This window comes from Phytophthora cinnamomi (genome assembly GCF_018691715.1).
Source record: "Phytophthora cinnamomi strain GKB4 chromosome Unknown Contig39, whole genome shotgun sequence".
NCBI classification, from domain to species: domain Eukaryota; phylum Oomycota; class Peronosporomycetes; order Peronosporales; family Peronosporaceae; genus Phytophthora; species Phytophthora cinnamomi.
Window position 1 is genome coordinate 422,646 of NW_027150972.1, and position 21,997 is coordinate 444,642.

Sequence of the window (21,997 nt, forward strand, 5' to 3'; positions counted from 1 at the left end):
TTCATCATTGGGATCAACCCCGATGTGTTGAAGTTATGGCTGAAGAACAATTCGCCCTTGTCAGAACCCACGAACCAGCAACAAGCGGAGTTGGTCACTGTGGCGTGCGACTGTTAGCCTTGGTCATGATCTGGTCATACGGTTGAACGTTGAAGCCCAACGTCTCCTCGGGACATCAAGTCAGGCATCGCTCAGGTCTTATCTGAAGTTTCGAGCCGTCATCGGAAAGGCTGCCAACCGTGGAGCGCCACAGATGCACGTCAGGTACTGTAGCTATATGTAGGGGGGCAACAGCTCGAAGGAGCTGGATAAAGGGCTACAGTTCGTTTGAAATTTTAGTTTTGCCCCACCTCAATCATTTTCAACTTTCAACTTCACAACTCTCCTAACTACACCTCTGTCTGCCGCCATCAATTTCCTCTGCATCCAAGATCTTCTTACAGGTTATCGTGTCTACGCCTAACGGCCTCGACGTTCACAACTAAGCTCAGGCCGTTCTGGGAAACTGACTTTCCCGCATGAAGGCTCAAGTCAAGCTGGTATTGGCTTTGGACCCCGTCAACGCGCCGACGACGGCGGAAGCCAAGCTAAAGGTAGAGAGTGATGTTGCTGCATCGACGGCAGCTCCTGCTGGAACGTCATCTCCGATCACGACGCCGGCAACACTGCTAGCAACCGAGTAATGAAGCAGAAGATGGCTGTTTCGATCGTCTTGACAGCGCTAAGCGAGAAACTCGCTGTGGAGGTGTACCTGATGGAACACCCGCAGCCATCCTCCGCCACCTGCTCGTGACATACAATGGCGAGTGCAGTGCGACCATTGGGGCGACCAAGCGCAAGTACATGGGACTCTATCTGAATGGAGATGGCTCCATAATTGAGCATATCAAACCGACAAGACGTGTTCTTGACGAACCACAAGAGCAGCATGTGACTGTCTCTGATGCGGAGAAGAGAAAGAACTTCATGTAGAGTCTGAGGGATGCGTGAATCAGCTTTGTGAGAGTTCACAAGGCATTCGCGACGTTCGAGGCCATGATGCAATGATGCCAAGCGGAGGTGATCGATCCGGCGTTAGCAGCAGAAGGGTCATCGGTAGACGAGCGGTGCTACGAGTAGCGGAAAAACGACCGCTGACCTCAATGCTGAACAAAAGGCTGGTTGAAGAGGAATTGAGACATGTCGAAGGTCAAGTGTTCCAACTGTAACCAGATGGGACGCTATTCGCGGAACAGCGTCCGTGATCCGGCGCCGTCCGCCATAAAAACGTTTCCAAGGCTCATTTCAGTGGGGCTAAGAAATAGTTTCTAGTCTCATTGCCTGGAGTGGCGTAGAGGGTTAGCTTAGGACTAAATCTAAGATTGAACAGGCATGATGTTGTGGGTCGAGAATGGAAAGAAACCTAACACAAGGTTGCACGAATGTAGCTCTCCAGTACTTAAGTAGATCCGAGATCGGGTGTCACGTGCTGAGAAGAAATGTGGAGGTCCACGTGATATTTGCGGAGATACAGAATCGGTGGACCATAAGCAGGGTGATGATGTCACACAGGGCCTCAAATGACGTCATAAGGTAAAGGCGAGGCAGTATAGGAGTGGTTGGACGGTAGAAGAGCCGCCGCTAGAAAGGACATTTCAGTTCAGAATTTCCGACATCAAAACAAGGTGCTTCTTTATATCAGCATTTGTGCTGTGCGGTTAGCGCCTGTGTGTACATTGTGATTGTTTCCCACCCACCAGGGACGTGTACTCGAGGATCTGGATTGATTTGGCCTCCCCGGTGTCATCCTGGTAGCGTACTGTGTGACATTGTCTGGACTCAAGATATCAGCTCTCAGTGTTCGACAGTAGGACACTCTAAACGGTTTGGCAATGATTGGCCTGCGTCTCACACTTTGGCTTGGTCCCGCGGGGTTGCTGCGGTAGAAGATCTCTGGTAGATCTCGTGCATATTGTACAACACGTTCTAGTGGGAAGATATGCCTCACTGCGCAAGTGTGCCCGCGATATAGTTAACTTAAGTCTCTGACCCCGCGAGTGCACAAATACCCCATAGGCATCCCTTTATATCGCACGCCTTCTAGGAATTACGATAGATAAAAAATCCGCGTCTTGCTACAAAGGTACACAAGGTGAGGCCCGGAGTTCCTGGAGATCTCTGGGAGTTTGGCTTGCAGGGGTAACTCCCTCCCCCCTCCCCCCACGTAGTTGCGTGGCAGGAGTTTATTTGTTTTTATCTGAGTGGATTCACCCCACAGGAACGACGCCCCCTCTTCTACCTGCCGCTGTGTCGTCGTTAACAATAACTGGCGCTCGTGCTGTACGGATAAAACTTCCCTCGAAGGTCCGGGAAATCATATTCCCGTTGCCTGCGCCGCTGATTAATCAATCAGAAGCGACCAATATGCCGTTTTCAGTGGAGAACACAGTGACCCAGCGGTGCGACAAGCCACATGACTGGTCATGTCGATAATCTCGTCGATATTCACACGCTGGACGCACCGCACTCACTGACCGTCGCTTCGGGTGAAACGATGTCAGCTACCGCCGTCGGGAAGACGCCACTGCTGGACGATGGTGAAAACGTCTGTGTGCTGCAGCATGTTCTGCATGTAAAGGGACCCGCTCACAATCTCGTCTCGTTTGCTGCTGCGTCGGGCAATGGTATGGATATTTCGTTCAAGGGTATGTCATGTGTGATTCTCGAGGTCAAGAATGGATGTGAAGCGCGAACCACCACATGTATGTTGTAGTGGGCCTACTTTGGCTCACTACTTTATCTTACATGTAGTGCTACGTATATGAGGAAGCGGTAGTTTAGTTTTGATTTGAATAAAATATACTTGAGTCCTCAAGTACAATTTAAATCAAATAAAGACACCAAAGTAATCAGGTTAAGGTAAAATGAGAAGTGTATTGTTTCTAAACCGGTCTTCCTCCTCAATTTGTTTATCATCTATGAAAAGGGTTTTCAGCGGCTGGCTCGATAATATGCACATCACTGATTGGTAGAAATATATTAATTTCTACCAATACGATTTCGGGGTATGTGTGGACCACTCATTGTGGTGGCCCACTTCAATGTAGCCATTGGTATAACTTACACCAAGGTGAGGAAGATTCTAAAACTTTTAAATGATATTTTATATGTTAAAATCACAAGTGGATTGTAACCACTTGTGCGTGTAACCTGTGAGATCGGGTTTGACTGCGGAGCAAGGGCGCCAGGCCGAGGTCTAACGGCATCGAGGTTTAGGAGAAAGGTGACCGAGGTCTCCTTTCGGCTACTCACATCGACCGCGCCAGAGTGACGGGAAGCCAGTTAGTGACTGCGGGGCTCGGGGGGTTCTAATAAATCCCTGTCGAGCTCTCCGGATAGTCATATTGAATACACGTTTTGCCTCTTATTAGGAATCCGGACTTAAGAGATTTAAGCCACCAGAACCCATACACCAGGCTTGAGGCTTGCTCTAGTGGGGATGCCTGTGGCTATCCGACCCATTTCGGGACCGGGTTCTGATACCCCTCATTACACTATGGGGCATTTTTCGGCACTTGGGGCCTCCAGCCCACCCAACTATCCTACACCGGGGTGCGGGTTGGCAGGGCGGACCACTCCATGGAGTGACTGCTCGTCCAAAATATTGCCTATCTCCGGCCTCCATGGAAAGTCCCGCACTCGGTGGGGATCGATCCCGGTACCTCCCCGTCTCCGCGTCAGGGTTTGACCACTGGCCCACGGGGATCGGTGAATCCGGGCTTAAGATCAATACGCGATTAGCTGGGTCCATTGAAGAACTCGCTGCCCGCACTAAGCGACAACTTCGGCTGGAGACCATCGAAGAATAGAAGGAAGACGTGATCATGGGCACTGTCGACTTTGAAGAAGAACTTACACCCCCACATCGCCGCGAACTCATCCAGAACTACTGGGAGTCGTGAGGATGCAGGCTCGCCTTCGAGGAGACCCTCGTCAAGAGAAGGTCGTTCCTCCACCGCGCCAATCGATCAGCATCTCCAAGCCCAGGTAACGTCGCCTGGACTTCAAAGAATCACATCTCACCATGGAGGAAGTGTGTAACGAGGTCGAAGAACGAGTTGCCCCACCCAGTTCGACGGCCCAAATGCGCGTGCCGGGTTTACCTGCCAAGAAATGACGCCTAGCGACATCGAGATTTGGTCTCTTGGAGTGGAGCTAGCCAACCTCGGGAATGTTCAGCCATCCGACGATCGCAGCGAGTGGGAGGGCACCATGCTCGATGAAATTCGGAGTGTGTTCGAGAACGAGACGTTAGTGTGTGCGCGTGTGGGGGGGGGCTGCATCCTGGTCGCTCGGCGATTAAGTTTAAATGGATCTTCAAGAAGAAGATGAACGCGTATGGGATATTGAGTAAGTACAAAGCCCGAGTTATTATCAAGGGCTTCAATCAATGTTATGAAGAAGACTACACCAAGCCATTCAGTCCCGTCGTGCGTCACAGCACCGTGCCACTCGCGCTAGTGATTGCAGTGTAGCACCGTATGCATTGCCTGCAGCTCGGCATTTAGATGGTCCTCTTGCATTCGGAACTCGAGTAAGAAATTGACCTGAAGCTTATCGAGGTGTTTGAGTCTCCGGGTGGTCACGTTTGGCGTTTGTTATGTTATATGAGATGAAGCATGTGTTCAAGGCCTGGTACTACAACTTCTGCTCATTCCTGATTCACCTCGGTTTTGCCAAGGCAAAGCAGGTCCGTACCTGTTTGTGAAAGGCAGCGACAAAGGCTTGATGGTCGTACTTGTGTACGTGGATGTCATCCTAGCGTTCCCGATTAACTAGGCGGACATTGCAGTGTTCAAGGCAGCTGTTTAAGGAGTTGTGTAGCGTCAACTACTTTGACGATGCCAACTATGTCCTTGGTCTCAAGCTGCAGCGGTCGATAGGAGGCAACAAAGGGCGCCTTGTAGCCAGCAGAAATACGCTGCAACGTTTTCAAGCAATTTGGTATGCAGCGTGCACGGACGTCATACCCGTCCATCGAGGGCCGCTATCGCGATCAGTTGTTCAAGACTCAACACCCGTCGGAATTCCGCGCACGCCCCGCAATTGGTGCGTTACGGTGATTGGTAGTGATAGGCAGACCTGACACCGCCACCGCTGTCTGCATCATCGCGAAGGATATTGAGTGCCCGACGGACAGCGCAAAACTCGGTGTGACTCGAGTCTTCTGTTACCTGAACAGAACAGCTGAGTTCGGGTTGACGTTCAGAAAAGGTCCTGGTAATGGCCTAGTACTGAACTGCGATGCTGCATTTTAGGGGGATCGGGACGCCAAGTGTTCAACTGACTACACGATCTACTATGACTGCAGCCTCATTGAATAGGATCGGAGAAGCAATGTATGATAACGCTGCCGTCGACCAATGATGAGTATATCGCTTTGAGCGCTGTAGTGAAGGAGTATATCGGGCTCAATATGGTGTTGAAGGACTTGGGACTCGCTGTCGACCTGATTTTCGTGCTAAAAGCCAACCTAGGTGTTCAACATATGGTGGAGAGCAGAGTCGTGACGCAGCGTTCACTCCACATTAAAATTAAGTATCATTGGTTGCGCGAAAGATCCCTCTGTGCGCGATTCATGTCAGGTACAGTCCTACTGCTGCGATAGTCGCAAGCAATTTCACTAAGCCACTGGAAACGGTCAAATTCAAACGCTTCCGCGACAAGCTCTGTGTTTGTCAAGTGGGAGTGCTGGATCTGTACTAACCAGCAACAAGCGGAGTTGGTCACTGTGAGGCGCGACTATTAGCCTTGGTGCATGGCCTGGACATACGGTCGCACGTTGAAGCCCAACTTCTCCACGGAACATCAAGTTTGGTATCGCACCTGATCATATCTGAAGTTTTGAGCCGTCATCGGCACGGTTGTCAGCGGTGGGGCGCCACAGATGCACGTCAGTTGCTGTATCTATATGGAGGAGAGCGATTGTTCGAAAGAGCAGGATGAAGTCCTGTAGTTCTTCTTTGTTTTAGTTTTGTCCCACCTCTATCAATTTTCAACTTCTGAATAGTCCGTGCAGAGGGGGATGAATTAAGCATAGACCAAAGCTGAGGGAAAGTGAATTCACCCGTAGAAGCTTGTTTAACTAGACAGCGGACGTCGCGCACGGACAAGCTGGGTATCGCCCCATCAATTTGCGAGACTTCGGGTCGTCTCCGTGTAGCACACGCCGCACAGCGTCAGTGGATTACTTCACCTGCTAAGAGATATCTCTCTGGACTACGCCAGCTTAGTCAAGTCCTTCAATATTCCCTCTCTCCTACTCCGTAAGTGGTGGGCCTCGGCCCATCGTTTCAAGAGCCAGTCAGTTGTCTTTGGTCATCAGTCTACTGAAAGTAGGTTTTATATGTTGAACTCGTGTGCGTATTACTACACGCGAGGGCCGAACTTCTCAGTTGTACGTGTTTAATCCCATGTATTAACACGTGTAGGTGGTTTGCAGGAATACTGAAGAAGGCGTATTGGGATCTTGCACTTGGAGACTTGGTCGTAGACACCGCCGAGGCTTGGGGCGAGGCGAGGAAGGTCACTTGGGGGGTTGAATCGAAATTCAGAAGTGATTGGATTGTTGGAGCTTACACCCTAGGCTAGTGCTAAAGACACGCGGCCATGCGTCCTATCAACTAGTGCGTCTAATCAGCCATCATTCTACACTACTCGTCCAATCAACCTACTCGTCTAATCAACGTGTGGTCGTATTAGACCGTTCGGTTAACCGGTTCGGGTACCTCGGAACTGGTACAGTGTACCAAGGTTCAGTACCCTGCAACACATACTAACGGATAATGCCAATTTGTATACGGTACACAATTCCTGTATTATACCTTCAGTTACCAAAAGGTACTCAAATTGGATCGGTACACTAATTCTAGTCCTACACAGACTCTTCGCTGTCCCAAATCGTAAACTCATCGAAACAGTCCTCACTGAGGGCACCTCCGTTGTCGCTCACGTCGTTAGCATTTTCTCCAATGCGCTCCTTCCACTTCGATCAAAAGAGCTCGCCGTAAACGTCGTGTCTCGCCACATGCCAATCTCCAAATCTTAGAGAAAACCCAGCTGCTGCCACCGAGCGCTCAACGACGTCAGCTGGAACATCGCGCCAAGCGACGTTCACCCAGTTCGCCACGGTCTCAACCGATGGCGGCTTTGGATTTCCTCCGCGAGTGTAGAGCACAGCATCAGACTTCTTCCAGCTGTCGCTGATGGGCGACAGTTTGTCCTTGAACGACTTGTAGATACCGATATCTCCCGCTTGCACGTAGGGTGTCAATCCGCCTGGGATGACGAACATCTGCACCCATTTCGCGGTGCACCGAGCCTTCACCATCTTGGAGATGTGTGCACGCATGCTGTCCCAGACCAGCGCTTTTCCCTGCGTGCACGTGTCAAAAATGGGCGGAAACACCAGATCCAGCCAACGAGTGAGAAGTGTCGAGTCGACCCATGCCTTGGGTTGGTTCACGATGTAGACGTTGCCGTAGCGCTCAATCTTGCCATCCTGCTTGGCCCCTTTCCAAACAATCAGCAGGGGCAGCTTTCGGCCGGTTGGCGTGGCGGCCAGCACAGCCGTCACCCGCATTGAAGCAAATCCCGTAGACTTTAGCACGACGTGGCGCGCTCCAATTTGGTCCACTGTCTGGCGGCGCGAGTCCTCGAAGTAGACTGCCGTCTCGTCCATCAGGATGGTGCGATCGTCGCTAAGACCATCGATGTGTGACTTGAGATAGCTTAGAAAGCTTACCGCTCGGTCGGTCAACACATCATCGGTTAGCACCGTAAGAATGGTGGTGCGGCGCAGCGACAGTCCGTACCGACGCATGAATCCGTAGACCCAGCGGTCTGATGCAACGAAATCAGCATCGCCCAGCTCAGAGGCGGCAAGCCGCTGCCCAGTGTCGCGAATCCAATCGCGAGAGACCTTCTCTTTTGCAGACCGGCGAAACAGCACTTGATCGAACAGGATATCCTCGATCTCGGAGAGCCGTGGCATAGCGCCCGCCCCACTCAGGCGGCTGCGTAGCGCTGGCGCGGCCTTGATAGCGCTGCGCTGCTTCCACCAGTAGCGCACCTGAGCTTCGGAAACATTCCAGTCGCGCTCGTTCTTGAAGTAAGCAGCGGCTGGGGTGGGCACACCGCCGGTTTTCTCAATCCACTGAACGACCTCTTTCTTCTCGGCCATTGACTGGGGCATGCGTGATGACGGCATCTTCACTGGGAGTGGTTTGGCTGCTGGGGGGTTGTAGGGACTGGTGAAACGCAGAACGTAGAGAGCCGACCAAGAAAATTGGTGGTTCTGGTCATTGGTGGCTGGTGGTGACGGTATTATATTTGGTACGGTACTCTATTATTTGAGTACCGCCCAAGCGGTATACAATTTGGTCTAGGTATACTATTTGGAAAAGTACTCTACTCGGCATTATTCGTTAATAACATTGTCGGATTCGCGAGCCTCAACTCGTAGTACTGACCGAGTTGTGCTCACAAACGTGGGTTTGCGTTAGCACTTGGCAATAAAAGGTGATATCGAAGATGTATGTTGGTTACATATGAAAGGGAAAATAAGAAAGGAAATGGGGTGGGGGCGGCGCACGCGCTCACCCCCGCTGACAAAAATTCTACTGTGGAATTACTCAAAAGAGCATTCCTGAACCCTTACAGCACCGGAGTGCAAGGGGCCTGCTCCGGCTCATGTCAACGCCCTCATTGAGCAGCGTCAAGCACCAGTCAGGTAAGTATGAGTTGGAGTTCATGAGGGTTGGCATATCCTATATTTGTAAGTAAACCTCACGAACATCAGAAATTTATGCTCTCGTGTTCCAATTGGCTGAAAAGCAATTTTCAGCTTGGCGATGGGTATTCTCACATACAGGTACCAAAAGGTAAGTCGAATTGCGCAGCATTATCTTGGCAGCTGAAAGCCTACCTTGTACTTGCAACTATCCTAGTGAATCGTCTACAATGATGTTTGTCTGATTCATAAACCTATCTTCCTCCTCCTCATCTTCGCCACCTTCCGTCTCGCACAACAGAGACGGCCTGCGCCTATGCAGTCGACTTCGTCTTGGCGCTCTTTTTCTTCTTGGACTTGCGCTTTTTCACCGTCTTGAATCCTTCGTCCTCAGTGGCCTTAGTGACAAGACCCGTCGGAGTCGCGTCGGTGATCACCGCCGACTTAATCCCGTTCGCAAATCCGTCACGAAGGTAGGTCTTCAACGCGAGGACAGTGTCCTCCAACTGCTTCGGGGTGTGCAGCGCCGAGATAAAGAAGCGCAAACGACACTTGCCCTCCTCCACAGCAGGGTACACGATGGGCTTCACATTGATCTTGTGGGCCGCCAAAAACTCGGAGGCCTTGGCGGTCGCGATGGTACTACCGATCATGACCACCACCACCGGCGCGCCGCGGAAGGTGTTCTCGCCCATTGGGATCTTGTGCTCCTTGCACAGGTCGTAGAAGTAGCTGCTCCGCTCCTGCAGCGTCACGGTTCGCGACGGACCTTCCGTCATAAGCTGCACAGACTTCAGCGCGGCCGAGCCGCAAGCCGGGGCCAAGCCAACCGAGAACACAAAGCCACCAGCGCAGTGCTTCAGATACTTGATCAGCGTCTGGGAGCCGAGGATGAAGCCGCCAACCGAACCCAAAGCCTTGCTCATTGTGCCCATTCGTACATCGATGTCCTTCGGGTCCGCGTTGAAGTGCTCGCAGATACCACGGCCCGTAGCGCCCATCGTACCAAAAGAGTGAGCCTCATCGATGAAAAGCAGCGCCTTGTACTTCTTCTTGATGCGAATCATCTCATGCACGTCCGGGATATCCCCATCCATACTGTACACGCCCTCAATCACGATGAGAACACGGCGGTACTTCGTGCGCAGCTTCGACAGCATGCGTTCAAGCGCCTTGGTATCGTTATGCGGGAATGGCAGGATAGTGGCGCCACTGAGGCGCTGTCCACTCACACAGGAATCATGGTTAAGCGCGTCGCACAGGATCAAGTCGCCCTTGGACACCAGCGCGTCGATCGTCGTAACATTGGACACCCAGCCACCGACGAAGAGAATGCTCGCCTCAGCATTGAAAAACGTGCACAGTGCCTTCTCTAAGTCCACATTCATCTGCGTCTGACCCACAATAGGCGACGAACTCATGGTCGTCCCGTACTCCTCGATGCCCGCCTTCGACGCAGCAGCCACATCAGGGTTCGAGGCATTTCCAAGGTAGTTGTACGTGTTGAAGTTCGTCATGCGGCGCTTCTCGGGCGTGAGCGTCTCCAAGAAAGGCACGCGCAATCCTGCACTCTCGAACTCCTTCATTTGACTAAACAGCCCCTGGACTTCCGGGAAGCTATCGATCTCAAAGCAACTCGAGTCAATCTCCTCCACCGTCGTAGCAGTCTGCATGGATCCAGCCTGCTCGTCACTCTCATCGCCACCTGCAAGATCGCCCGACGCGAGGCCTGGAGCGTTCGCAAGCTTTAAGGGCGTGTCGTACTGGAAGAACGCGGAAGGAGAAACAATGCAGCCGAGGAATTCACCCAAGTCCGACGACAGTCCAACAATTGCCACCGAATCCATGCCAAACATCGCCCATGGAGTGTTCGGGTCGATTTCAGCCGGATTAGCCGCTGCCGCCACAGCGTTCGAGTTTTCACCGTCCCCAACCGTCATTGGCACCTCCATCTCTTGAGCCACGTGCTCCAGCAGCCACGCGAGAATCTCATCAGGCGTCTTCAGCTCTCCAGACGGCTTGTCATCCTTATTACTTTTGTCTCTTGCATGCTTTGCCGGCGCCGGAGAAGACGATACTTGAGCATTGTTGCCCTTTGATTTATACTCGAAGAGAGGCTTGATAAGGGTTCCATCAAGGAAATGGGCCTTCGAGGCGCTGCGCTGGATCTTGCCGCTCGTAGTCTTAGGAATCGTCTTTTGGCGCAGCAGCACAATCGCTTCGCACTTCAGCTGATGCTCTGAGAGCACCATCTTGATAATCTCACGACAAATCTCTTCCAACATCTGCTGCGATGATCCATTCTTCACCTCTGTAACCACCACGAGAGCTTCTTCGTCTCCCTTTTCAATAGAAAAGGCGGCAGTGCAACCAGGACGAACATTTTCGTGAGCGTGCTCAACAGAAGCCTCTACATCCTGCGGGCACACGTTGCGGCCTCGAATAATGATGAGGTCTTTCAGGCGGCCCGTTACGAAGAGCTCGCCGTTGCGAAGGAACCCCATGTCACCGGTGCGAAGATAGGTGTTCTTTGAGTTCTTCTCGCCAGCGAGCTGTGCACGGAACATCTCCTCCGTGTACTCGGGACGGTTCCAGTATCCGATGGCCACTGACGGACCCTGCACCCAAACCTCGCCGACCTGAAGTTCGTCAAGCTGCTTCTTGGTGTCCGGGTCCACGACAGCCACGCTAAACGTTGGCATGGCCTTACCACATCCCACAAGCTGCATAACATCGTTGGCAGGGGGCTGCTTGCCCTTCTTGGAGCTCACCACGGCGACCTTGCGCTGCGTCTCCAAAATGCGCTTGTGGATGTCCAGCAGCGTCGGCTTCTGGGGCGGCTCCTGGCCGGTGCACACCAGAGTCACTTCCGCCAATCCGTAGCCGCAGTTAAACGTGTTGGGGTCGAATCCCGCACCCTTAAATTTGCTCGTGAACGCGTCGAGCGACTCGCGACGAATAGGCTCGGCGGCACAGATCGTCTGCTTGAGGGTACTGAGATCCATCTCAGCAGCCTGCTTGTCGCTCGTCTTCCTAGCCGCAAGCGCGTAGCCGAAGTTGGGCGCGCACACATGCGTGGCCTTGTACTTGCTCGCGGTCCGCATCCAGAGCGCCGGGTCCTTGATGAAGCTGATGGGCGACATGCTCACGCATCTAGCCGCAGTGACACACGGGGTGATGATGAACCCGACCAGGCCCATGTCGTGGTAGCTCGGCAGCCAGCTCACCATCGTGTCCGTGGGCACAATGCTCTCCCACGTCTTGAGCTGCGCCCTCAAGTTGCCGTGCGAGATCATGACGGCCTTGGGGGCCGAGGTCGAGCCGGAGCTGTACTGGAAGAAAGCCACGTCGTTGTGCGTGAGCGACAGCGCGTCCTCCTCGTCGTACTGGGCGACCAGCGAGTCCGCCAGGCTGTCGGTGGTGATCCACTTCAAGTTGGCGGGCCACGCCGTCCTGTCCGTGGAGAAGTAGCCCTTGACTGTGGCCATCTTGCTGGCCAGGTGGTACGTGGTGTTGGTGAGCACGACCGCCGCGCCCGAGTCCTCCACCAGGCGGTTGAACTTGGGCAGATCCTTGGCCAGCGTGCCCGGGTACGGCGGGTACACGGGGATGCCCACGACGCCCGCGTACAGGCAGCCCCAGAAGGCCAGCGCGAAGTCCAGGCCCGGCGGGTAGCACAGCATGACCCTGTCGCCCTTGACGGCGCCGGCGTCGCGCTGCAGCGCTGCCGCGATCTTGCGGGCCGCGCGGTCCACGTCCTCGAAGCTCAGGTTCACGGTCTCGCGGCCAAAGTCGTCCAGGAACGTGTACACGATCTTGTGGCGCCACTTGTCGGACGCGGCGCGGCGCTTGAGCTCGGCCACCACGGGCTCCGTGTCCACGGCCACGCCGTTGGCCACCACCACCGGGTGCTTGGGCTCCGCGCTCTTCTTCTTCTGGCGGCGCTTCTTGCGCGCGCGCGTGGACGCCTCCTCGGGCCCGTGCCGGCGCTTGGAGCAGTGCGCGCCCAGCGCGGCCACGGACGCCACGGCGGCCAGCGACGCCACCGCCACCACCTCGATGGCCACGTCGCCCACGGCGTTCACGAACAGCGACGACATCGCGCGACGAAGAGCTCCGCTAGTCGAGAGAGGGAATGGCCGACTGTGTGTGCGTGTGTGGTTCAAAGCGTGGCCGTTGGACTCTTGCGGTTTGTATGTTCGGGTTTTGGCCAATAGAGAGTCGCCAGCTGGGACGTGGTGCGGACGTGCAATATCAGATGGACCTGTGTATTCGCTTTGCACGTTTGAGAGGGACCAACAAAAGATGGGGAGGCCGATTCGATTTCACTTCAACTTGCTAGTGTCGTTATGACATGTAAGCTTACGTACGGGGCGGTCAGAGGGGTCCTTCTCTTCTCACCGCTTGTGCAGCCGGCTGAACGTCGGCATGTTGGCGTTCCGCGCGGCGGGCGGAGACGGCATGGGCCCCGCGCGAGACTGCGGTGCGGCGAGTCTCGGCAGCGCCGTGCTGGTCCCCACTACCATGCCCGGTCCTCCAAGGCGGCGCGCGGCTCCAGGGAGAGCGCTGGGAGGCGCGGTGTTGCGCTGGATCAGCGGCAGCTTGTTGGTGACATGTCCTGATGCGGGTCCTGCCCCAGCTAGACTCGCGCGTTGAGCCGGTGCTTGTCGGCTTGCTGCGGTTGATGATGTTCGGGATGGGACTGCAGAGCGTGCTGGGGGTAATGAGGACCCGCCACAGCGCTGAACCGAAGCGGTCTGGCGAGTGTTTGCCCCGATCACTGCACTTCGGGTGAACGAGCGCTGGCTGCGGCTAGCTGTCGTTGTTGCTGCTGCTGCGTTGAACCGGCCGCTGGGTCTACCGCTCGCAGGCGGGAGCCGCTGGAAAGCTTCCTTCCGCTTGGTAAACCCCTTCTTGATATCGTCGAGTTTCTGAAGGTGTGGGTTTGCAATACGCTTGCCGGAGGCTGCTCCAAGCGTAGGGGCTCTTACTCGTGGTGGTGGAGGTAGTCGTTGCTTGGGATTTCGCGCCGAAGCTGTGGTTGACGACTTTGCTGCTGCTCCAGCACGAACTTGTGAGGTGGATGCCTTCCGTTGGCTAGCGGCGGCACGCTTTTTCTCGAGCCAACCTTCAATTACTACATCCTGCTTGCGAGATTGCTCTTGCGCCTCCTTTGTTTTTTCGTTCTTGAGGAAATTCCGCCGTTCACGCTCCGTCATTCGTCGGAGCTGCCGCTGTTTGCTCTCAGGAAGGCTCGTGAGGAACGTATCATTCTTCGATTTGGAGCGGTTCCTAGCGCCCGCGTTGTTATTATTGAGCGCACGCTTCTTTGCATTTGTCGCTGCGGTTGCTCCCTGTGCCCGACGCGAAGATGATACTGTTGTTTTATCTCTGGCGCGCATTTTGGTGGCTCCAGTGACAGCGTACACGGTTTTGGAGGGCTCATGGAGTCCACCGGTAGTCCTTCTCTTCGCAAAACGGAGCCCGCTGGCAGTTGACTGTTTGGGGCCTGCTGTTCTACTTGAGGTGTTGCCATCTCGAGCGTCGTCGAGGTCATCAACAGCAAGACCGGCGTCTTCCAGGTGGCGAATGCGCTGCTCAAGCTCCATAAGTTTATCGAGACTGGACACCACAGTTGCATTGTCCAGGGCAGCTTTGCCTCCTACAGCCATCGCAGCTCGGTGGTAAACACTGTCGTTATTGCCTCGAACGTGCTTGTCTAAGTGTGCTGATTCCTCGTCTTGATTGGATCCTTTGGGCTGCAGCTTAGATCGGCTGGTAGTGTTCCCATTCACTTGAAGCTCTCGCATCTTCTCACGATATTGCTGGCGCCGTCGCTGCATATCCTCTCGTTGTGTCATCGATTCCTTCAGCTTCCGGAGGTGTTGAATGTGACGCTGTACGTCGTCGTCTAGCTTAGCTTCATCGCGTTGGCCCTTCGCCTCAAGGTTGCGAAAGAACTCCGAATTGACCTGCAGAGGTTTGAGCTGCTCCTCCTCTATAATCTGTTGCGCTCGCTGCGCCCGCTCCTCCCGCTCGCCCTGCGTGAGAGCGCTCGCAAACTGTGTATCTTCTTGTTTAATCTTGTTGGTCTTGATGATTGCAGCCTTGAGTGCTGCTTCGTTCGCGAGCTTGTGCCAGTTCAGCAGCTTCATTTCTTGCTGCAGCTCCTCCGCTTGTGAGATCGGCGCTGCCGAGGCGGCACTGGTTCCTCTCGTTTTCAATTTCCTGCTTGTGTTTGCAGCCCCACTACCCCCAGCGCGAGAACTTTCCGCCACCTTGGAGGTTTTCACATTGTCGGGCCCAGCGGCTTCAAGCCGCTCGTCATACTGACCGTCGTTGTTGGACTGGTACTCATCGAGCTCGCGCACCCAGCCTGAGTAGTCAGCGGCTACCGCCATCTTGGTACTTGCTAGCAACCCGCGGCTGTCACGAGAACACTACGATCGAGTGGGGCGTTTGGCCGGGTCGCAATGGATTGACCAGAGCAATGCACAATCATGGAAAACAGGATAAGGGCGCCGTCTAAATAGCGAGGAGGGCTCTGCCATCGCCCCCCTTGCTGTTTTTAGCGGTAGTCTCGCCTAGACCGAGGCGCAAATAGCTGTCCAATCGACTGCAACTGCATCCACGCTATGAGCATACGTAGCAGCAACCATAGTAATTATTGATGTACAGAAGCATCAAGGACAACATTTGACAATTTAACCCCCCAGGTACTAAGGCTTGATCGGAAATGCAGCTACAAGCTCGGTACTGTACTACTCCATTGTTTCGATACAACACGCTGCACTCGTTTACCTATCCATTCATAGGCGACACGTGCAGTTTGCTTAATTTGTAGTTGCCCAGCGAGAGACATCGATGCCCAGCGTGCGCACTTACGTGCACAGTACATGTACTCGTTGGTTTCCGGTTTTGCTTTCGCGAATTGTGCAGATAGAGCTGGATGCTCGTGCGCTGATATAAGAAGCGGAGCAGATTCGACTAGGGTGGCCGAGTCATGCCGCCGTTACGCGGTGCAGCAACGCGCTTGACTCGCGTGCATCAAAGTTGAAATCAACACTAACGCACCGCGTCCACGCGGCAGGATGACAATTCCGGCTCTGTAGTAGATCCTCCCGTTCGAGACGAATCTCGTGCATGATAGGTCTGCTTGCGCGCTTCAACAACGGCAACTTCGGGCAAGCGGTGGCATCGCGCACCTCTATACCAGACGCTCGATTCACGGTGTTACATGAGCGTTTGCACGCAGTGGCTGCCAGCCACTGGATGGCAAACCCACAAACACAAGACCCTTGTTGAAAGGTTGGCGCTCTTGGCGACGTCCCGCCTGAACTGAGCACGCGCTTTGATGGCAGGCTTTTGGGTGGACCGTAATGTCTAGCCTGAACCGAGCACGCGCTCAGTGCTACCCAGCCGGCGGTTTCCCGGTGCCGCATGAGGGACCTCCATTCGGGGTGCATACACCCGCGTCTCGGTCGATGCGCAGGCAGTTGGCTGCGCAGTGCTTGAAGGCACGCGCCGACGGTATCACGGGTGGACATGCCGTCCGAGCCCAACTGGACTGTGCAACCGCTCGCCCGTCTGAGGTGTCGACAATGCAGGCCGCGGTAATACATGTAAGGTTACTTGGCGAAAGCGAGCGCCGTCAACCAGAAACGATTGATGATTTCTCCGGACTGACAGCCAAGTTACTAATGCAGGTTCACACTGTCGGAAACCCACGCTCTCGGAAGCAACTCGATGGTGGCGCTGCAGGCAAGGAATCTGCTGGGCTGCACTCTGCATCACCGCTGTGGTGTTCCCTGCGGAAACCGCCTCCGGATCTCTTTCGAGCGGAGAAATCTATCTGCTCATTCGTGGCAATACTGTAGTGCAGCGAGATTCGGGCGTGTCCGCCGAAGGACACATGCGACAGTCGCAAAGGGCAGGCTTGCCGCGATCAAGTGGACGGTGCGGGTCGTCACCGGGCCACACGGCAGCCTGCAGACCTAAAAGGGGCACGGTCGCTGGCTGGCCAAGCAGAGCCAAGAACAGCTCCGCGGCACGCTGGGCAGAGCACGTGTCGGGGCGAACGGCGGCAGAGGTCCCTCTCGGGTGCGATTTGACCAGGCCACCCCGAACGCCGGCACGCTGGCGGTGACAGCGCGATCTTGGCTTCTTCGCGCGTGCCGCCGGCCAGTACGGTGTGGAAGATGTATGTAGCGCCCGCCGCCACGAGATGGCAGACGAGTGTTGGGTGTTGGATGTTTTGCGGCCCCAGACATGCCGCCCATTTTGCTAGCCGCACAGCCAAAGGGCAAGCCGCCATGCAGATATGTTAAACTCGCCAGCGGTAGCGGCCAGAGGCGGCCTGGAGCGCATCCCGCTGCGCGGTGCAGTGGCCTCCCTGGCGGCGCTCATTGGCGAGCCGCGCGCCGCGTCGTGGCCTGGGGCGCTGCAATTGGACCGGATGCCGCCCGCAGCCACGCCTGCGCTTGCAGACCGCGTTCTGGTGTTGCAGGGGAGTCCGTTTCGGAGACCGTGCATAGTGCGCGCGTCTATTGGCTTCCATCGCTCCCATTGGCCGAAAATGGGGTCGCAGCCTCAAGTCGTCCACGTAGACGAAGCCGCGATACCTAAGTGGCTACGGCGGACCTCGGATGCGCCAATGAGCTCGGCCAGCGCCCCGCAGTGGCATTTCCCCTTTTTCCGAGGGCTGGGCGCTTCGATGTGCCCTCGGTCAGGCCATTTGCGCCATTTGCGCCTTCGCCGCCGCCCACTTCCGCATTTGGTTCGACGCCCGCACGCGCGCGAATCTCATTGGGCCTCGGAGTCCGCTCGCTGGCCCCACGCCGACCGGCCCCAAAGCTGCCCGCGCTCACCACCTCCGCCGAGATCTCGTCCTGCTGCTGCTTCGACTCCAGGCTCGCGCCGGAAGAAACGCCACAACTCAATCCGCTGCGCCGAACCAACATGGCCGCCAAGACCCAGCTCGACTTCATCCTGAACCCCGCCGGGGAGGCCGCGGCCGCCTCGATGCAGCGCCTGGCGCCGCTACTGCCCGCCGCCGCCTCGCTGCAGAGCTGCGGCCTGGCCGCGCCGAGCTGGTCCTCCTCGGGCTCGCTCAGCTCCGTGTCCGCCTGGAACGGCGAGCAGGCCGTCCTGGCCGCGCTGCTGCGCTCGCCCGTCACCCCCACGCTGCGCCGCAAGCGCGACGCCCCGCAGCTGCCCTGTCTGGCGCTGCCGGCGCCCAGCAGCAAGCGGATCCGCGGCGCTGGCGTGCTGCCCTCGATATTCGTGCCCGCGGTGTGCTCGCCGACGCTCGACAGCTGCGCGTCGGCCGCCACGAGCTCCGAGGGCGAGATCTCGGACGCCGACCTGAGCCCCAAACAGGACGCCGCGGGCTCGCTCGGCAAGAAGAAGACGCGCCTCTGCAAGGAGAAGGGCTGCACCAGCCTGGCTGTGTCGCGCCGCAGCTGCGTGCGCCACGGCGGCGGATCGCGCTGCACCTTCGAGGGCTGCACCAACGGCGCCAAGCTGCGCAACCGCTGCTTCCAGCACGGCGGCTCCACCATCTGCCTGGCCTCGGGCTGCAACAGCAAGGCCAAGCGCTACGGCTACTGCTGGTCGCACGGCGGCGGCCGCATCTGCAGCGCCGAGGGCTGCGTCAAGGTGGCGGCCCAGGGCGGCTCCTGCTGGGCGCACGGCGGCGGCAACCGCTGCAAGCTCGAGGGCTGCAGCAAGCGCTCGTACCAGAAGTACGGCTACTACTGCAAGGCCCACGCCGCCTACAACGTGTGACGAGGGACGCCCCGCGGTGCCTATTTATTTGGACGACGAGTATCGGACACGAGGAACCTAGCCTGGTCTGCACGACGAACCTAGCTTCCCGTAGCGTTTTTAAGCATGAACATGTGCAAATTTGATTGACACGGCTGGCCTTCGTTTCCTCCATCCACCAAGCTGTCACCACAGCTCTTGGCCACTCGGCGTCAAAGCAGTGCTTTGACTGCAAGCACGATAACGATCTTTTCGTTGACTGCCCCGTTGACATGCGTCTCATCTCTTCTTCTCGCTGCAGGCAGCGTCACGACTCGTGACTCACGAGTGCCAGGACCTACCAGCGACCGCGACCGGCGTGATTCACGCCACGAAATCATCCCGCCGTGGCATGCCGGTTCAATCAGCGCGCGCTGTTAAACGCGATCGACCTCCGCAGGGCCGCATCCTCCTTTTGTTCTCCACTGCCGCCTGCATGCATGCACACCTGGGGTAGCGCTACTCCGGCGCCATGACGCGGCCGCCGTTGAGCCCCGATTGGCGGCTCCACGCGCTGACGCCCGAAAACCATCACGCAGGCAGAAACAAGCCAAGCATCAGCGACCGCCACGGCCTGCAGTCGGCTCGGTAGGACAGGACTCGTGTTCGCTGCTGGTGCTGCTGCTCACTGGGCAGTGCTCGGCAGAGCCACGGAGAATCGCGAGCGGCGGCTTGCTCGTGGCTGCCTCGACTTACATGTACCAGGCAGACCATCGGCGATGCCGGTAAAGGTGCCACGGCCCGACACCGGACTTCGCTCGTTTGACCCCGAATCTTCAGAAGTGCCCATCGGCCCATCTGGGCCCACCGACACCTTGCGCAACGAGTTGATGCCGGTCGATCCCCTGGAAACTCCTGCCGTGTGAGTGTCAGGAACGCCCTGCACAGGAAGCCCGCGTTGCGCACATCGGCGGAGAGCCTACACGCGCGTGCAGCCCCGGGCTCGATGCCAAGGCGGGCAGCACCTTGCCCACGGACATCCGGAGGAGGAGAGTGCTGCGTTCTGGTGCATCCCCCGCGGTTCATGCTGGTCGAAGAGCCCGCCGTCTTGTCGCTGCGCGTCACGGGCGCTGCTCAGGCTCTGCGCGCCTCGAGAACCGGCACGCGCAGAGAGCGGCTCGGCATCAGCAGGAGGGTCCCCAGGCCGCGGCGTGGGGACCCTCCTGCGGCCCGCTGGCAACACGCAGGCAACCTTCCCGACCCATCGACGCAGGCCTGCGTCGATGCCGATGTAGTAGCTCTAGCGGGGCGCGGCCGCCGCGAAGTTTGCTTGCTGCTGGCTGCTGCGGCTGTTGGCAATTGGCAGATGCACGCGAATCTGCACATTCGCCGCCGCCATCGCTGCTGCTACTGCTGCTGTTGCTCAGCAGCATTTCCTGCCTCCTGGCACAGTGAGCCACAAGGCCATCCTGGTTTAACGCCCAAGCGCGCTCGGCTGGCGAGAACGGACACTGCCGGCGCCATCTGCGTTGAAGTGGCAGCAACTCCACCACCAGCACGGCAGCCGTTGCCGGAGGGGGCGACGTCACGCGCCCCATCCCCTGTGTGAGCGAGCGTCACGCGCGACTCCGGCGCCGGGATTGGCCGTCGCCGCAGCCCCGGTCGCGTCCATCCTCGCGCCGGACTAGCAGCTTCGCGAGCTCATTTTCGCCTCTCGCCGGGACCGCCATTCCCCGATTGAAGCAGTCCTGCGAAAGCCGAGAGTCTCAAAGACCATCATGCTCCGCGAGGACGAGAACAAAACGGCGCTGGCCTTCATCTTGAACCCTTCGTCGCTGCACACGCCGTCGCACGGCAGCAGCAGCGCCTCCGTGTCCCCCACCATGTCCCCGCTCAGCAAGGCGGACATGGGAATGGCCGACTCGGACGGCAACGACGAGGAGGACAACGACGCGGCCGTGACCGACGGCGGCGCGCGCCTCTCCGGGCTGCACATCGGCGGCCGCAACCTGCTCTCGGGCAACGCCATCATGGAGAAGCGCGTGGAGCAGCTCCTGGCCACCGGCAACCACCACGGCAAGATGCGCGTGCGCAAGTCGTCCATCTGCGCGCAGGAGGAGTGTCCTCGCGCCGCCGTCTCGAGAGGACGCTGCGTGCGCCACGGCGGCGGCTCGCGCTGCACGTACCCGAACTGCACGCACGGCGCCCGCCTGTACAACCGCTGCTTCCACCACGGCGGCTGCAAGCTCTGCAAGATCGCCGGCTGCACCAGCAAGGCCAAGCGCTACGGCTACTGCTGGTCGCACGGCGGCGGCCACATCTGCGACGCCCCCGGGTGCTCCAAGGTCGCCGCGCCCGGAGGCTTCTGCTGGGCGCACGGCGGCGGCAACCGCTGCAAGATGGAGGGCTGCAACCGTCGCTCGTACCAGAAGCACAACTACTTCTGCAAGCAGCATAACGCCTCGCAGACGGCCAAGGCGCCGTGAACATCGTGACACCTTCGCGACACCAGTTTTTTATTAGCGTGGCCCTGTGGCCGCATACACTTTGGTATCGCGAGTTATTAAGTCGATAATTTATTATTTACGATCAGTTGGCCTTCATCCTCGCTGTTACATGCAAGGTGTTATTTCAACAAGCGCCAAGACTCTTGCCGTCAACGCATTTTTGAGCAATTCCTGTTTCTGAAGTTGCTGATGATGGATCGCTGGCTTCCATATTTCATAGACCGTACTCCGGCGAGAATTCCGCACTTGACCGCGGAATTCGCACTTGACCTTGACTGGCACCGCACGAGTCGTGCAGGGCGAAGGCAGCGGATATGTCTTCACAAAGAAGGAAGCAGGAAGGTCGTCACGCCCGAGGCAATGTTCCAGCGACGCGATCATTTCTCCGTCTCTTCGGGATTGCAGCCCTGCTGGATTGATGGCAAATCCTGTAAATTGATCGCCCAGCTGGTCCTTGTCAACTGCAAGCGAACAAGTGTGAAGTTTGCCTGCTGGCACCAAGCGATTCGTATCCACTTTCACCAGCGAGGATACCAGTCCAGCGGCTGCAATGGGTTGCCTGTACTCCCCCTGCTGCTGTGGGTATTCGCATTTCATCTGCGTGAAGGTTTGCGGGGGTCTGCGAGTGATTCAGGGGGACTTTGCTCCAAAAGCAACCATAGTTGTAGCGAAGCATGTTACTGTCCTGCTCACCAAACTTGGATGTCCGCGGGGCCCGTTCAGATTGGTTCACCGATTGAGGACTCCTCAACGAGGAGCAGTACATGTATTCCGGCGCTATATAGCGTATTTTCGCTCTTACAAAGAAAAACTGCTCGTCGGTTCACCTTCGACCTCTTGGGCCGTTGCGCGCAGTTAAAACGCCAGGCTGCAGTAGCGACGTGTTGCCCTTGACGCAGAGGTTGACGCTTTGGTACCAACTTTTTGCGGAATTGCCCCGTTCCTCCCATCCGCCATTCATTCACCCACGGCAAAA

General features: G+C 56.7%; 4 protein-coding genes across 4 annotated transcripts; 2 read left to right on the forward strand and 2 right to left on the reverse strand.

Annotated features, from left to right (window-relative positions):
* Positions 1–9,084: 9,084 nt before the first annotated feature.
* Positions 9,085–12,870, reverse strand: IUM83_10602 (Fatty-acid-CoA ligase; the record flags this gene model as incomplete). Its single annotated transcript, XM_067935115.1, has 1 exon — positions 9,085–12,870. The coding sequence occupies one exon, from the start codon at positions 12,868–12,870 to the stop codon at positions 9,085–9,087; it is 3,786 nt and encodes a 1,261-aa protein (XP_067791518.1).
* Positions 12,871–13,167: 297 nt separating this feature from the next.
* On the reverse strand, positions 13,168–15,171 carry IUM83_10603 (Transmembrane protein 56 B; the record flags this gene model as incomplete). Its single annotated transcript, XM_067935116.1, has 2 exons — positions 13,168–13,388; positions 14,292–15,171. 2 exons carry the CDS (start codon positions 15,169–15,171, stop codon positions 13,168–13,170), a joined length of 1,101 nt encoding a protein of 366 aa, XP_067791517.1.
* Positions 15,172–17,728: 2,557 nt separating this feature from the next.
* IUM83_10604 (TonB receptor) lies at positions 17,729–18,556 on the forward strand (the record flags this gene model as incomplete). Its single annotated transcript, XM_067935117.1, has 1 exon — positions 17,729–18,556. The coding sequence occupies one exon, from the start codon at positions 17,729–17,731 to the stop codon at positions 18,554–18,556; it is 828 nt and encodes a 275-aa protein (XP_067791512.1).
* A 1,736-nt stretch (positions 18,557–20,292) lies between these two features.
* On the forward strand, positions 20,293–21,000 carry IUM83_10605 (WRKY transcription factor 19; the record flags this gene model as incomplete). Its single annotated transcript, XM_067935118.1, has 1 exon — positions 20,293–21,000. The coding sequence occupies one exon, from the start codon at positions 20,293–20,295 to the stop codon at positions 20,998–21,000; it is 708 nt and encodes a 235-aa protein (XP_067791511.1).
* Positions 21,001–21,997: the final 997 nt, after the last annotated feature.